This window comes from Myotis brandtii, unplaced genomic scaffold (assembly GCF_000412655.1).
Source record: "Myotis brandtii unplaced genomic scaffold, ASM41265v1 scaffold1612, whole genome shotgun sequence".
In the NCBI taxonomy this organism is placed as follows: Eukaryota; Metazoa; Chordata; class Mammalia; order Chiroptera; family Vespertilionidae; genus Myotis; species Myotis brandtii.
Genome location: NW_005355890.1, coordinates 1,116,191 through 1,134,319, shown reverse-complemented (window position 1 = coordinate 1,134,319; position 18,129 = coordinate 1,116,191). Strand labels below are relative to the sequence as shown.

The window sequence follows — 18,129 nt, the reverse complement described above, 5'->3', positions numbered from 1 at the left end:
TCACTGAAGCAAGGAAGCCTCATGTTCGCTTCCAGCTGCCTGGCTGCCGGCCGCCATCTTGGCTGACAGTTAATTTGCATAAGGATATGCTGATTAGCCAATGGGAAGGGTAGCGGTCGTACGCTAATTACCATGTTTCTCTTTTATTAGTGTAGATAACAGATATTTCCAGAACCAGTTTCACAGATGAATTCTACAAAATATTCAAATAAGAGATAATACTATCCTTCTCAAACTATTCCAAACAAAAACTGAAGAGGAGGGAAAGCTCCCAAAACTTATTCTATGAGGCTAGCTTTAATCCTGATACTAAAGCCTTGTAGACAAAGGCACTACAAAGAAAAAGTAAATTACAGGACAAATATCCCTGATGAACACAGATGTAAAAATCCTTAACAAAATATCAGCAAACTAAATTTATCAATACATTAAATATACACCATGATCAAAAGAGATTTATCGCATGAACACAAGGATGGTTCAATATCCACAAATCAATCAATTTGATACACCACATAAACAAAATGAAGGACAAAAAATTATATAATCTTATCAATAGATGCAGAAAAAGCACTTGACAAAATTCAACATCTGTTTATTGAAAAAACTCTTAAAGTGGGTATAGAGGTAACATACCCTAACATAATAAAGGCCATATATGACAAACATAAAGCTAATATCATAATCAATGATAAAAAGCTAAAAGTTTCTTCTCTAAAATCAGGAACAAAACAAGGATATCTACTCTTGCCACTTTTATTCAACATTGTATTGAAATTTGTAGCCATGGCAATCAGACAAGAAAAAGAAATAAAAAGTATCCAAATTAGAAAGGAAAAAGTAAAACTGTTATTTGCAGATGACATGATACTAAACATAAAGATTCCATCAAAGACTATTAGAACTAATAAGTGAATTCAGTAAAGTTGAATTATAGAAAATTAATATACAGAAATCTGTCATGCTTCTATATACTAATACTGAATGATCACACAGAGAAAGTAAGAAAACAATCCTATTTACAATTGGCATCAAAAAGAATAAAATACCTAGGAATAAATTTAACCAAGGAGGTAAAAGACCTCTACTCTGAACCTATACATACTGATGAAAGAAATTGAAGAAGACACAAATAAGTGGAGGGATATGTTCATGGGATTGGAAGAATTAATATCATTAAAATGTCCATTCTACCCAAAGTGATCTGCATATTTAATGCAGTCCCTATCAAAATACTAATGGCATTTTTCATAGAACTAAAATAAACAATCCTAAAATTTATATGGAACCACAAAAGACCCTGAATATAACCTGGATGGTTTGCTAAGTGGTTAGAGTGTTGGGGTAGAGTATCAGCCCATGGACCCAAGGGTCACTGGTTTGATTCCTGGTCAAGGGCATGTACCTTTGTTGCAGGCTGGATCCCCAGCACGGTCAGGGTACGTGCGGGAGGCAGCCAATTGATGTGTCTCTCTCACATCGATATTTCTCTCTCTCTCTCTCTCTCTCTCTCTCTCTCTCTCTCTCTCTCTCTCCTCCCTCCCTCCCTCCCTTTCCTCCTCTCTAACGGAATCAATGGAAAAAAATATCCTCATGTGAGGATAAAGCAAAATAGACCCTGAATAGCCAAAGAAATCTTGAGAAAGAACAAAGTTGGAGGTATCATGCTCCCTGATTTCAAACTATTCTACAAAACTATAGTAGTTAAAACACTATGGTACTGACACAAAAACAGACACATAGATCAATGGAACAGAATAGAAAACTCAGAAATAAACCCAAGCTTACATGACCAATTAAACTATGACAAAAGAGACAAGAATAAAGACAGTCTCTTCAATAAATGGTGTTGTTGTCAAAACTGGAAAGATACATAAGGAAAAAAAGAAACTAATTTCTTACACTATATACAAAAAACCCTCAAAATGGATTAAAGACTTAAATATGAGACATGAAATTATACAAATAAAGGAAACATAGGTAGTAACTCTTTAACATCAATTTTAGCAATCTAAATATATTCTTCATCCTCGCCCAAGAATATCTTTTATTGATTTTAGAGAGAGGAGGGGGGAGAATACCTAGAATGGGAGGGAGGGAGGGAGGGAGAGAGAGAGAGAGAGAGAGAGAGAGAAGAGAGAAACATGGATAGGTTGCCTCCCACACACACCCTGGACCAGGAATTGAACCTGCAATGTAGGTATGTGCTCTGACTGGGAATCAAACCTGCAACCTTTTGGTGCACAGGATGACATTCCAACTAACTGAGCCACCCAGCCAGGGCAATCTTAGCAATGTGTGTTGTTGTTGTTTTTTTGTATGTCTCCTAGGGCAAAAAAAACAAAAGTAAAAATAAACAAACTGGATAACATCAAACTAAAAGGCTTTTGCAATGTGAAGGAAACTATTAACAAAACGAAAGGGCGACCAACTGAATGGAAAAAGATATTTGCAAATAAGATATCTGTAAGAGGTTAATATCCAAAATATATCAAGAACTCATACAACTCAACAACAAAAAAGACACCAAAAACTCCAAACTACCCAATTAAAAAATGGACAAAGGACATGAACAGACATTTCTCCAAAGAAGACATACAGGTGGCCAACAGACACATAAAAAGATGTTCCACATCACTAATCATTAAGGAAATGCAAATCAAAACCACAATGAAATATTACCTCGCACCTATCAGAATGGCTATCACTAATAAATCAACAAACAACTGTGTTGGCAAAGATGTGGAGGAAAGAGAACCCTCATGCACTGTTGGTAGGATTGTATACTGGTGCAGCCACTATGAAAAACAGTAGGAAGATTGATCAAAATATTAAAAATAAAATTACAGTCAGGCAAGTGGGGCTCAGTGGTTGAGCACTGTCGACCTGTGAACCAGAAGGTTACGATTCAATTCCCAATCAGAGCACATGCCCGGGTTGAGGGGCCTGCAGGAGGCAGCCAATCAAAGGAGGCAGCTGATCGATGATTCTCTCTCTCTCTCCCTTCTTGTCTGAAATCAATAAAAATATTTAAATAATAAAAATAAAATAACTCTATGACCGAGCAATCCCACTTCTGGGTATTTTTCTGAAGAAAATGAAAACATTAATTAAAAAAGATACACGTACCCTATGTTCCTTGCAGCATTATTTATAATAGTGAAGACATCCACCGATAGATGAATGAATAAAGAAGATATACATAGCCCTGGCTGGTGTGATTCGGGAGGTTGAGTGCCATCCTGTGCACCAAACGGTTGATGGTTCGATTCCCGGTCAGGGCACATGCCCAGGTTGCAGGTTCAATTCCCAGTCAGGGTGTGTATGGGAGGCAACCAATTGATGTTTCTCTCTCTCTCTGTCTCTCTCTGTCTCTGTCTCTCTCTCTAACCCCCCTCCAAAAAAAATATGCTTAAAAGTTCTAGACATTTCAAACTCAATAAAAATCTGCTATAAATAAGAAAGACTTACCCTATTTTGAAAAAATGATGCATGAAAATGTGATGTTGTAGCAGATATTGATATTAAAGTAATAGTTTCTTCAGAACTAGGATTATGTAAGTAAACTTTTTCCATTTTTGGCATTCCAACTGGCCTGTACAAAACAAAGAAAAAGAAAAGAAAAGAAAATTACTGTCACAAATGCTTCAAAGATCATTTCTAGCTGTTGAGTTAATTTCTAGTTGTTAAAAAAATCAAACATTAAAGAGAGTATAAGGGGGGTAAATGGTGATGGAAGGAGACTTGACTTGGGGTGCTGAACACACAATACAATATACAGATGATGCATTCATTATAGAATTGTTCGTTTGAAACCTATATAATTTTATTAAGCAATGTCACCCCAATAAATTCAATAAAAAATCAAACATTAAAGTTATTAGGCAAATACATTTATAAACGTTTAAAACAATTTATTAAATTAATTTATATTTAAAGTTACACATAAAGATGCATTTAGCCATTCAACAAATATTTGAGTGTCAATTATATGTCACATATTGAGCCAGGTGCTGGAAAATAATGAAGCAAGTCTCTACTTGGATGAAGCTTGCAGTGTTGTAAGGAAGCAGGCAGGAAACAAAATGGTCAGATCCTTTTATCTTTCTGTAAAACCACTCTGCCTTCCTACTAATTTGAATTGTGTCCTCTTCTTCCCCAATTCCACTGATACATGCTCTTCAATTTAGGAGGAGAAACTGGCATTTATGTGAGAAGATCTGCCTTATGAGCTAGGGGCTATTATCATCCTCACTTTACAGATGGGGATACTGAGGCACATGAAATTTAATTAATTTGTCCAAAGTCATATCCAGCTTTAGCTCATGTTCTAACACACTGTCTCCTCTCAAGGGATAAATATAATGCACACTCAGTGGTCTATGTGTGGAACTGGGGCTCCACCTTGGGGATCATCTCCCTTCTTAAATTCACAAGTGATAAAGACCAAGGCCTGGCCTTCTCTCCTTCCTCAATATGCATTTACAAGACAGGAGCTCCTAAGTTCACACCAAAAAATAACAGGATCTGTGAGGAAAACAATCCATTAAAAAACATACTATGTCATCATAGGCTGTAATGTTACCCATTTGCTTCTGAACCTATGAGAGATTACACTTTTCCACCTTAGTAACATTAGGCTTGGCCTTATGGCTTGCTTTGGCCAATGTAATGTGAGCAAAAGTGACATCCATCATTAAGTTTTAAGAGCCTTCTTGCTTCTTTTCCCTCTGCCAAGAAAGTGGCATTTCCCAGAGAGGAGTGCTCTTTCAGTCTAAATCCCAGTGAGATTTTGGGTTTAGTTGTGGTCACAGCATCATCTAATAAAGGCTGAATAATGCAGACCAGAAGATAGAAAAATTGAACCAAGAATTAAAAATAAGAATAATGTAATATACTTAAGGAGATATGGCAAGATATTAGGAAAAAGCAAGAAATCATAGAAAACAAAAGAAAATCTTAGTATAAAAATATAACATATAAAGGCAACAGATAGGACAGGTATGTAAAAATCTATTAATGAGTCAGAAAAGCAGATTGACAATTTACTTCAGTATTCAGCAAGAAAGAATATTATTTACATATTTAAAATATTTTAAGACAGAGCTATAAAATCAAAAGGAAAATAGGGATATGTAGGCCATAACTAGAAGTGTTAATATTTGAAAACTGAAATGTAGAACTCTTTGAAGAATATGAACAAAAATAATGAGCCAACCCCAAAAAGCTGAAATAATTCTTGATTGTAAGGCTTTATGATGTGTCAATATCATGTAAACATCAAATCTAATTCACCAGCACTTTACTCATTTTCTTGTACAGCTTCAACAGACTCATCAATCCCAGGATCATGGGAACTGTCTTGGATTATTTTAAACGTTTTTCTCTTCTAGACTAGAGTAACAATATTTTCTTTCCATATTACCCCCAAAAGTCAGGTTCATAGGCTTAAGGTCCACAAACTATGTAAATAAGAACTTACCACTGTCTTTTGTAAACATTTAATGCATTTTTTTAAGGTTTTCATAACAGTTTGCCCTGCTGTTTATTTTGCCATCAGTTTAAGAATTTATAATGCTGACATAAAGTTTTGCTGTTGTTAAGGTTAAATGTTTTCTAGTGCTTTTAAGGCCCAAATCAAGTCCTACTGGTCTTCTGAGAACTTATCACTGCAGATGCTACCACCTCTTGCAAAAGTGGGAGCAGATGATTGGCTGCATTTGCTGTCACTGGAAGGCTGTGCCCAGACTGCCCGTGCAAGGTGGGATCCCACCGGAGACATTCTCTGCTCTACCCAGAGAAGCAACATCTAGATTAGTACTTGATTGAATACAATGGGGAGAAGATGTATGTGCATCTCAAAGGCCAGGAATTTGGGGACTGTCTTAGAATTCTGCCTGTCATAAGCAGCAGATATGACTACTTGCTTAGATAGGTAGATTTAAAAATACAACAAAGATTTTCAAGTGCCTGCCAGAGTTTGTCCAACAGCATCCCATGGCCTATAGCCCAGCCAACATGAGGGCCAATATCGTTCAGCCATTAGGAAAAAGCCCAAAAGTGGAACCAGGGCTTGGGTCCTGAGGGACAGAGGGAATCCAGAGAGAAATTTATGAGCTCCTCCAATCAGGAGCCCCCAATGCATGAAATCCCTCCTGCTTGGGGTGCAGCCTTTCTCAGGAGCTGGATCCCTAACCCAACAGACTCATCAATCCCAGGATCATAACACAATTAGGGAAGTGGGTACAGATTCAGCTGGGACTTCAAATCATGGCCATGATGCTGTAGGAAGAAGCTGTATAAAGACAGTATGGAAGATAGATTCTTCCTCCTCAAGCTTTATATAGACAAGTAGAATAACAGTATACAGAAATAAAAATGTCCTCCCTACATGCTGAAAGTTTACCGATTATGTGCTTTCTTCAACAAATGTGCTCTTATACAACTCAAATGTCCTGTAGGCTAACTGACAACTAGTCATTCATCTCCCTAAGAATTCGTACTTAATGTTTTTCCTCCTGCGACCTCTATGCAATCAACCTTAGTTAAGATAAAAAAGACAGGTATACGATGGACAATCCTTCAAGAAGACAGATGAAAGATGGCCCCCTGCAGGAGAAAACTTTGGGGTTAGGAAACAAGTCTGGAGGCTTTAGGAGCCTCAGAATGCTTGATTTGCAAGGCCATGGAGGCTGCCCTGCCCGTTCTAAGTGACCAGAGGAAAGGCCCTAGGCCCCACCCTACAAAAATTAACCCTTACTCAGATGAGAAGGGTCATCTACTTATGTTGTTCAAAGAAGTTGGAGTAACAAGAACAGAGGGAAGGATGTCAGCAGGCGCCCTGCAGTTCTGGGCAGTCCACACCCCGGGAAGCAGAAGGAGCACTCTTTGGCCAGACCTACTTATAGACCTCCTACGAACAGCTTTTCCTGCCGCGCTCTCTTCCCATTCCCTTGGTGATATGAGCAGAATCCACGATAAAGTGGGAGACTGGAGAGAGAGAAAGGTCACATTACACCATGGAAAACTTTGGTCAAGTGCCAATTAATACATGCACTATAATTAAGTAGTGCATTAGCTCTCTGCTACATAACAAGTTACCACAAACTTAGAAGCTTAAAGTGATACCTATTTCTTATCTTACGATTCTGTAAGGCAAAAGTCCAGCATGCATAAAAGAGCACGCCTTGTTTATCTGCTCAAGGCCTCACTCATCAAAGCTCAAAGTCCTCTTCTAAGCTCATTCAGGTCCTTGACAAGATTTAGGATGCTCTCAGTCTCCTGCCATATGGCCCCCTCCATTTCCAAAACCAGCACAAAGAAAATCCCTTGCGTCAAACACCTCTCACGCTTCAAGTTTCCAACATTTCTGTCTCTGACTGCGACAGCCAGGGCTCAGGTTATCAGGTCAGGCCCCCAGATCACCTCCCTATCTTAAAGGTTAAGTGACTTTGGACCTTAATAATATTATCAAATCAATTACAGCAACATCGAGATTAGTGTTTGATTGAATACAATTGGGAGAAGATGGGGATCATCTTAGAATTCTGCCTCTCACAAGCAGCATGTGTGACTGCTTGGCTAGACAGGTAGATTTAAAAATAAAACAAAGATTTTCAAGTGTCTACCGGTGCTTGTCCTATTTCCATTATGAGCTGCTTCAAAGACAGAAGTTGGGCCAAAGGGGATAGTGTGAATTATTTATAGATAAACCAAGCTGAATCAAATATGCAGCTGTTCCCGGAATGCAGAGCTAGCTACTAACTATTCATATTTTAGAAGAGTCTGAGGCTCCAAAGAATTAGGAAGCAGCAGCTATGAATTAGAAACTAGCTTGGAAAGCAAGTTGCAATTCTGTGGTCAATGGCAAGTTTCCTATGCCCCAGAAAGAGGACATGCAATGCCAGGAAACAGCTGAAAAGATGGCTGCGCAACTGCCTTGAGACAAATCTTATGAATGACAGTGACACAGCACTCTTACTAACACAACTTTTGGCAGGAAATTGCACCAAATCAGTATGTACTACTTTGTACCACTCAACTACCACACACCCGACCATCTTCTCAAACACATTTTAGACTGAGGGTTTAGCTAGGGTATTGGTGGAAAAGCTAGAAATGAAAAAGCTAAAGGCACCAAACATGCCTTTAGAAAAAAGGGCCTGCTTGATTTTCTTCGAATACCAAAAAGTGCTAAGGGAGAAATGCCTTTCATAAACGGAATTTAACTTAACAATAAAGACCTCCCTTTTTAGCAAGTCTATTCAATCTGAGTAAGTCTCCATTTTAAGCCTTAGATTTGAAATCAAGATTTTCTGCTCTTAATTATGATATAAACCAAAAGAACTCAGTAAACCAAGTTTCCATCCAAAACATATTTTAGTCTACAATAAATGTTTGAAAGGAAGAGCTATGGAAAAAGAAAACATTTAACAGCACGGGCATAAATAACTGAAGGGGGGTCGGGAGGAAGGCAAGGGGTCGTGATGCCCAGATTATTCCAGCCAATTGTTAAAGAAAGGAGGAGAAGGGTGGAGGGAAAGAAAAGAAGGCAGAGGAAAAGGGGACAAGAACTAAAGAATAAATTTAAACAAAATGGATGAAGACAGTCAATCATTTTTTTACAAAAATTAGTTTAATTTACTGTGAAAGAAGTTGGAGAGGGCAGTGAGAGAAGCCAATACAGGGGGTCCAGAAAGTGGCCAGGAAACTAGAGCTGCTTCCTAGCTAAAGAGCCTGAAGCCCTCTTGGAGGCCCTGCATGGCAACCAGATGCTACCTGGAGTGTTAAATTCCATCTCACGTAAAGTTCTTCCAGACACTGCAAAGGGCATCTTAAATTAAGAGTGACTTCTGGCCCTGGCCGGTGTGGCTCAGTTTGATTCCCCGTTAGGGCACATGCCCAGTTTGTGGGCACGATCCCCCGTAGGCAGCATGCAGGAGGCAGGGGACTGAAGTTATGCTCTCACATTGTTGTTTCTCTCTTCTCTCTCTAAAAATTAATGAACTATTCTTTTTTTTTTAAAGAGTGACTCTGGTTTAGCAAAAATGACAAGCAGTGGGAAAAGGTTCACAGAATACTTAAGACAAAACTTCAGTGCATCAGTCAAGGTAGTGAGCAACGACAACTGCACTTAAAATTTTTGGAAAAAATATTACAAAGTGTTCTGTTAAGGATACTTCCGAAGTTCTAAAATTACTGCTATACATATCAAGCCAATGAAATATTTATAGCATGGCATTAAATCAGTAAATTGCTGGACCAAAAAGAAAAAGTATAGCAAATATTTAGTGTAGTCCAGCAAAAACACTTGAAAATGTGAAACTAATTTAACTGAAGCAAAAGAAATCAGCAGGCAATCTTGTTGGATTTAATGTATTGTATATAAGTGTTAAATGTGAAATATGTGCCAGAGGTACAAAGATAAACAACATGTATTTACTCAGTAGCCTGGCCTGGTAAGGAAGGCAGATACCAAAACAATCAGGGCGATCACCAGTGCACTGACAGAAGCTAGTAGATGTCATGAGTAATGAAGACTCTAACTCAACGGTTCTCAACCTGTGGGTCGCGACCCCTTTGGCGGTAGAACGACCCTTTCACAGGGGTCGCCTAAGACCATCCTGCATATCAGATATTTACATTACGATTCATAACAGTAGCAACATTAATAATTAATAACGAAAATAATTTTATGGTTGGGTCACAACATGAGGAACTGTATTTAAAGGGCCAGAAGGTTGAGAACCACTGCTCTAACTCCATGTTTGATTATTGACAGTTTCAAGCCCCAAATGTCCCTTCACCTTATGCTCCACACCTGAGCAAGCCAGTAAGAAAGCCTGCACACTCTCCCTCTTGGATCTAGTAAAAAGTTCAAACCATGCAAGTCCACCACACACTCAAAGCCAAGTCAGTCTCCTTTCTCCACTCTCAAGCCATTTTTCAGACCTGCTTGGGAACTCACGCAGCTCTCCCCAGAAAGCCTCATTCATTATGTTAAGCCTTTTCATACTCTCTTGGTGTGCGTGCATGTGATGTCATCAGTCTTGACATCTGGAGCTAATTTTGGGTGGGGATCCATCCCAGCTCTGTGAGTGAACACAACCCGTGGAAGCAGAGAGAAAGCAGTTTCTACCTCCACCGGGGAAGCTGGGGAAGGCCTGCTTCACAGAGGACAGCCATCCTCCATAGCAGTGAAGGTCATTAGGGATTTAATAGGCCAAAGAGTTGTAACTGACTGCAAATGGCTTGAGCAGTTGCCCACACCGTATGGTTTCCCTTCTCTGGATGAAACATAGGGACAACACCTGGAAGACATGTCCACTACCAAACTGACTGGTGGGGTAGACATCTGATCTAAGTCAAGGTGATCACTGCACTACGCTGAGATTTTTTAAACTAAAAAAAAAAAGCTGTTCTTCCCGGATGGAGGGAGGCTACAGAACGTGCGTCTGCAGAGCAGTCAGTGAATCTGTTATTGTAGGAAAGAAATATTGGTAATGGGAAAAGCCAATGCAGAGAGGCAGAAATAAGCAGCACAGAGAGGAGCCCTGGAGCCAAGGGATAATGTGGGTCTTTGTCCCCAGGTCCCAGCTACATCTCTGACCTTCCTTAGACATATTCCTGTCCTCAGAGTTCCTTCCAATGTACGCTCATTTTTGCCTCAACTAGTTTCAGTGAGATTTCTATCCCTTAGAACCAACTATAGCACTGACCAAAGCAGAGGAATTAAAGGCACTATGTAATGACTGTTAATTGTCTTACAGTACCAGCAATGGCACTGCAGTTATGGAGAATGTCCTTATATATGCAAATGTCTGCTGAAGAACACAGGAATGAAATGTCATTATGTCTGCCACTTTCAAATGATTCAAAATCAACAAAAGTGAGGTAAAATGTGGCAGAAATGTTCGTTATTGAATTTGGGCTAACAGTACATTCATCATCTGTTCTTTATACTTTTGTGACTACATAAAGGCTTCCATAAACATTATTTTTATATGGAGACTCCTAAAGTATGTATAACATACTTTTAGGGTGGAATGGCATGTAAGAAAGATAAAGGACAGATTTGATGTTAAGACATTTAATATTTATCCTGAAGACATTAGAAAACCATTAAAGGATTTTTTTTGGGAGGAGTACAGAAAATGACATGATCTGATTTTGATAGTACAGAGATTTCTCTGTTGGTAGTATACATCACAAACTGGAACATGGCAGGCATGTGGTCACAGTCTAGGTAAGAAATGACAAAGGCGTGATTTAAGAGGAGAAGAGTGGGCAATGAAGGTTAGAGAGGAGCAGACATGAAAAACCGACAGGATTCTGGTAAGGATTTGGTGGGAAAAGGGATGGGGCACTCTGAGGGAACGGAGGAACCAGAAAGCCTCAAGACTCGGGCTTTGCTGACTGGTTGGCACCATTCATAGAGATTGGAAACACAGAAGCAAGAGCAGGACACACTGAGGTTGAGGTGTTGTTGAGGACGAAGGTGAGTGATGGCGGGGTGAAGAGGGCAGTACAGATTGGGAAAGCATCGGCAGAGAACAAAGGTTTGAAAGAGATCACCAAGTAAGAAGTGTGGAGTTGGTTGAAGATGGCTGAGGAAACAGAAGCAGCCAGTTAGGGACAGATAGAAGAACAGAATCCTGAAAGCGACTAAGAAAATAGAGCCTTAGACACAGAAGGAAAACACAGAGAGTGGTTCACAAGGGTAGAGGCAGAGAAGAGTTGAGAGGGAAGAATAGGTCAGCAATGCCATGTACTCCACAATAGAGCAAGAAAGCAAGAATAGTAAGTGCTACCTAACTAAAAGACCTGAAGTCAGGCAGTTCTGGGGTTGATTAATTCAGCAGTTTGACAATATGGTCAAGGGCACAAGTTCTTTCCATTTTTCTCCTCTGTCAGACAAACTTAGCTGACTTTGTCCTCAGGCTAGCTAGCACTTCTGATTACAAGAGAGTTGCCATAGCACCTCAGGAATCACATGCAGACAATACTCAGCAAGGAAGAGGGGTATTTCTTTATTGTATCTATCTCCCCTTTAGAGTGAAAAAAAATTCTTCCCCAGAAATCCATTAGTAGACCAGACCTCATTATGTTGGGTAAAATCGAGTCACATCCATCCCTGAATTGATCACAAACAAGAATGGGATTATTACAGCTGACGTAGATTAATCAGGATTTACTACTGAGCTAGGAACAGGGTCACTTATCTTAAGGGCTGGATAACTGGGAAGAAAAAAAAACAACCCCAAAATAAACTGGCAATGTATGAACAAAAATGCAGGGTGGGGTGGATGGTGACTAACCTGGCATGGAGATATAAAGATGGGCCATTCTATACTAAGGTATCCTAATATAATTCTTTTTCCACTTAATATTCATTTAAGAAAGAGCAGGGATTCTTTCAGGCAAAAACAGAAAAGTAGTCCATGAAGGAAAAAATTTCAATCAACTAAGTTTTATGTTTCTGAGGGTGAAAAACAAACATATTTAAAAAGAGGATATGTGTTAAAACACATCTCTGATTTCCTTTAGCAATCAGTTACTTTCTGACTCAATGATAATGTACTTTTTGCAAAACAATTCATTTTGTTTGTTCTAAACTACTTTCAAGTTTCATAAAAATGAACCTTAACTCTAAGAATGCCAGACAAAAAAAATTAAAAATAAAAATGCCAGGCAAATTCTTTCATTCACATCTCCTCTGATTTTCTATAGACAAAAGTTCTAAATTTAGGAAACTGTTTATATTCATGTGGTGGTTTTATAACAAGGATTTATGAAAATTCAGTTTCTCCATTTTGGGGGGCTTAACGTGTTAATAACATGCTATACTTTCCGTCCGGCAGACAAAACAGACAGGGCTTTTGTGTGACCATTTTCATTTGTTTCCAGGAAGTTTTTGATTTCTTTCTTGATCTCACTGGTAACCCATTCATTGTTTAACACATCAAGTGCCCTGTCAGTCACCGGTGACTGACACTATACTTTCCGTCTGGCAGACAAAACAGACAGGGCGCTTAACGTGTTAATAACATGCTATTTAGCCTCCATGTGTTTAAATGCTTTTACTGTAGTTGATTAACATTATTGTTTTGATGGTGTATAAAAGTTTGTACTTTAGACCTGCCCAGTGTGGCTCAGTTAGTTGAGCGTTGTCCCATGCACAGAGAGGTTGCGGGCTCCATCCCTGGTCCAGGTGGATTCAGGAGACAGCTGACTGATTTTCTCTCTCACATCAATGTTTGTTTCTCTCTCTCTCCCTATCCCTCTTTCTCTCTCTCTAAAATCAATTTTTTAAAAAGTTTGTACTTTAAAAGCATATGGATCTCTCTGGCCGGGTGGCTCAGTTGGTTGGAGCACAATCCCAAACACCTAAAAAAGGGTGGTGAGTTTCATTCTTGGTCAGGGCACATATCTAGGATGTGGGCTCAATCCCTGGCTGGGGAGCATACGGGAGGCAACGAATCGATGTTTCTCTCTGACATCAATGTTCCTTTCTCTCTCCCTCCCTTCCTCTCTCTCTAAAAAACAATGAAAACATATACTCAGGTGAGGATTAAAAAATAAAAATAAAAAGCCATGTATCAAACAAATAGTATATCCTTCTATACCCACAGGAAACATTTAAATAATAAAAATGGAAATTAAGTGCTAATCAGAAAAGGTAACCTATAAATTTTATGCTGCTTCTGAAGGTAAGAGTCTGAAAAGAGACTGAAATATGTGAGTAGTTTTCAAACTTCAAAAGTTAATATTATATGTTTTGTTCATAATATTGCTTCCCATATGTAAATTGCATTAAACATTATTTGTTTCCCTGGTGACTTGAACATTAACTTTCTCATATAGATAACACAGGCAAAAGGCAAGACAATGCATGAATAAAATATACATAATAGTTGAAAGGAATAACTATGGTCTGAACATTTTAAACTTACTGTTCATGGAAATCCAGCATTGGTGGTTCAAATCGTATAGGTCTGCAATTACCCCGGTACAGAGATATACTGTAAGTAAAAAGAAAACAGCTTAAGAAGCAATTCCTCAAATAACCTATTTCCCAAGCCAAAGTCAGACACTTAAATTTTGTCACAAAAAAAGTATCTTTAAGAAAGGTTAAGTCTAATGTTCTATTAGGGATGTGCATTATTTTATTAGAGCATTTCAGTAAATGTGTGTTTTAACAAAATTAAAAACAACAACAACACAGGAGTAATTTCCCTATTGAAAGGTAATGCAAAAAACAGAAACTGCTCAGGTAGATGAAATGTTGAAATTTATTTGGTTGATATAGTTGATAATAATATACCTTAACATATTCACTTGGATTTTTTATACATGTACAATGAACTATAAATACATAATACAACTACAACTTACTTAGAAGACATTATACATATTATAACTAAAATGGCAAAGGAGTCCTAGCCGGTTTGGCTCAGTGGATAGAGGATTGGCCTGCAGACTGAAGGATCCTGGGTTCGATTTCAGTCAAGGGCATGTACCTCAGTTGCAGGCTCGATCCCTGGCCCTGGTCAGGGCGCATGCGAAAGGCAACCAATTGATGTGTCTCTCTATCACATTGATGTTTCTCTCCCTCTGTCTCTTCCCCTCCCTTCCACTCTCTCTAAAAATCAATGAAAAAATAAATAAATAAAATGGCAAAGGAACTAAACAAAAATTAATTTTGGGACAGAAATTTCCAAGAACTGAAATACCTTTTTAACCTGAGAGTCTGGAACACACTGATCTATGACATCTTGGCCTAAATATTTGAGTATATGTCTAACTATCCCATTTGATACTGGTACTTCCCATTAGAACAGGTTTCAGAATAGCAAACTTCCTCAACATCACCACGATCTAACAGTGATGCTAAATATAAACGACCTGGGGGTTGAGTCCACATAACTACAGTCATCTGTTTATATACCAAGAAAGTCAGAAATTCAGTCAGCCACTAAAGTTTCTAAATAGTCCATATTTCTCTTTCTGTTGCATTTTAAGAAGTGATATAAAAACAAAACCCATTCTGTGAGATGACTATTTCCATCACCACCACAATTCACAAGAACACAAGCTTCAGATGATACAGTAATTTTATTCAAGAAACAGAGAAAATACATTAGAAATAGACAAGAACATACAAAATATGTAGGAAATTTAGCTTTAACTCAATTTTATAAAGATTAAATAGTCTCAGGAGTGGCATAATTGAGCTAAAAGCTCTAAAGTCAAAGGTGTTTTTAACCCTACCATTAAGAGCAATCCTCAGTGCTGCTTGATAATCCCTCTACATATGGTGAACAGCAAAAATGACACACACAAATAAGAAGAAAAACACCCAACATTAAGATGATTCTGTACTAAAGCACAAAACTAAAGATGTTGGGACAAAGAAGGCACGATTCCTCACAAGACAGCTGCTACATGCAGCAAGAGGTACAGAATCTACTCTTAATTTCTGTCCTTCTAAGTCTTAGAATCTAAGACATGATGTAACTCTGGCTCCTTTGAAACAAGAGATACTACTACTGATAAAGTTCATCAGTTTTAACAGTGTGAAACCCAAACTTGCATGAACTCTTAATCCAATCAAGGGGAAAGTATACTGCATAAAGTAAATGTGTCTAACTCATTAATTTATATATAAACACTGTTATGAATCGTAATGTAAATATCTGATATGCAGGATGGTCTTAGGCGACCCCTGTGAAAAGGTCGTTCGAACGCCAAAGGGGTCGCGACCCACAGGTTGAGAACCGCTGCTGTAGCCCATCTAGTAACTCCACTTACAATGGCACTAGAGCAGAGAGCCCAGCAGTGGCTCTGTCCATCTGCAGAACCAAGCTGGTTCACCCAACTGGCCAGGGAACTTGATACACAGCTCTGCTGGATTTGGGTTCCCAGCAATCAAGCTGTAAGAGATGTGAAGCCTGTTCTATTGTCTGCCTGGACAAGGAATCAAATATACCCCACCCAAATGCTGATAACTGTACCTAGTCCTGCCCAACTAGGAAGACTGACCAGAGGTAATGAGCACTCTGGAACACATCCTACTGCTCCGCATGGACAGAGAACCAAGCCAGTAGTGTTTTTGTGTTTTTTAAAAAATATATATTGATTTCAGAAAAGAAGGGAGAGGGAGAGAGATAGAAACTTCAATGATGATGAGAATCACTGAGATCAGCTGCTTCCTGGATGCCTCCCACTGGGGATCAAACTCACAACCCAGGCATGCATCCTTGACTGGAAACGAACCTGGGACCCTTCAATCTGCAGGTTGACACTCTATCCACTGAGCCAAACCGGCTAGAGCAGTGGTTCTCAACCTTCCTAATGCCACGATCCTCATGTTGTGACCCCCACCAATTTCATTGTTACAAATTGAACATAATTAAAGCATAGTGATTAATCACAAAAACAATATGTAATTATATATGTGTTTTCTGATGGTCTTAGGTGACCCCTGTGAAAGGGTTGTTCGACCCCAAAGGGGTCGCGACCCACAGGTTGAGAACCGCTGGGCTAGAGCCAGTAGTGTTTTTTAAAAAAATATGTCCTTATTGATTTTTCTTTTTTAGAGAGAGAGGAAGAAAGAGACAGAGAGAGAAATATCAATGTGAGAGAGAAACACTAATTGGTTGCCTCCAACACACACCCTGACTGGGGACAAACCCACAACCCAGGTATGTGCCTTGACCAGGAATCCAACCAGCAACCCCTCAGTGCACGGGACAATACCCAACTAACTGAGCCACACTGGCCAGGGTACAAGCCAGTAGTTTTACCTAACTGTTCTCAGGTAAAGCACCCCAGAACTCAGAGCTCAGGAAGTGACCTTGGCAAAACTGAGACCCTAGCTATGGACAGATACTACCAGCTGACCCATCAAGCATCCTGAGCTGAGTGGTGAAGGACTGTTTCTGCTGAAGTGGGTGATAAAATATGAAAGAGGACACCCCTTACTCTAATGTGTAGATACCAAGGAAAGGAATAAAGAATTATGAACAACCAGGTAAACACAATACCACCAGAGGAAACTAATAAAGCTCCAATAACTGACCCTAAAGAAAGAGATATTCGAACTGTCTGACCAGGAATTAAGAATGATATTCTTAAATACATTTAGTGAACTATAAGACATAGACAAATTAGGAAAACAATGCATGAACAAAATGAGAATAGAAATTACTAAAAAAGAAACCAAACAAATCCTAGTGCTGAAAAATACAATGCAATGAAGAATTCCAGAGAGCTTCAACAATCGACTGGACAAAGGAGAAGAGAGAATCAGTGGACTGGAAGATAGTTAATTTGAAAATATCTAGTTAGAGGAGCAAAAAGAAGAAAGAACAAAAAAAAGTGAAGAAAGCATGTGGAGCCTACAGTAGTAATGGCGAACCTATGACACGCGTGTCAGAGGTGACACGCGAACTCATTTTTTTGGTTGGTTTTTCTTTGTTAAGTGGCATTTAAATATATAAAATAAATATCAAAAATATAAGTCTTTGTTTTACTATGGTTGCAAATATCAAAAAATTTCTATATGTGACACGGCACCAGAGTTAAGTTAGGGTTTTTCAAAATGCTCACACACCGAGTTCAAAAGGTTTGCCATCACTGGCCTACAGGATACCATCAAGAAAAATAATAAAAATATTATGGGAATCACAGAAGGAGCAGAGAAAGGGAAAGAAAGTATATTTAAAGGAATAATGAATGAAAACTTCACAAACATGGGGAGAGAAATGAACATTAAGATTCATGAGGCCCACCCTGCCAGCATGGCTCAGTGGTTGAGCATCGACCTATGAACCAGGATGTCACAGTTCGATTCCCGGTCAGAGCACATGCCCGAGTTGTAAGCTTAATACCCAGTGTAGGGCATACAGGAGGCAGCCAATCAATGATTCTCTCTCATCATTGATGTTTCTATCTCTTTCTCCTCTCCCTTTCTCTCTGAAATCAATCTATATATATAAAAGCCAAGTGACCAAACGACGGAACGACTGGTCGATATGACGCGCATTGTGGTGGCCAACGGGCCTGATGGGGGCCCCGATCGACCCCCCCCAACTGCCCATGGCCCCTTCCCCTGGCTGGCCCCGCCCC

At 39.1% G+C, this 18,129-nt stretch overlaps 1 protein-coding gene across 1 annotated transcript in view; it reads right to left on the bottom strand.

The window, feature by feature from the left end:
• TMEM131 (transmembrane protein 131) overlaps window positions 1-18,129 on the bottom strand; it is a 272,545-nt gene that overhangs the window by 121,303 nt on the left and 133,113 nt on the right. The window contains exons 6-7 of the mRNA XM_014536436.1: window positions 13,953-14,021; window positions 3,472-3,595 (exon numbers count right to left, since the gene is read on the bottom strand). Coding sequence (XP_014391922.1) covers window positions 3,472-3,595; window positions 13,953-14,021 — 193 coding nt within the window. The remainder of the gene's footprint in view (window positions 1-3,471; window positions 3,596-13,952; window positions 14,022-18,129) is intronic.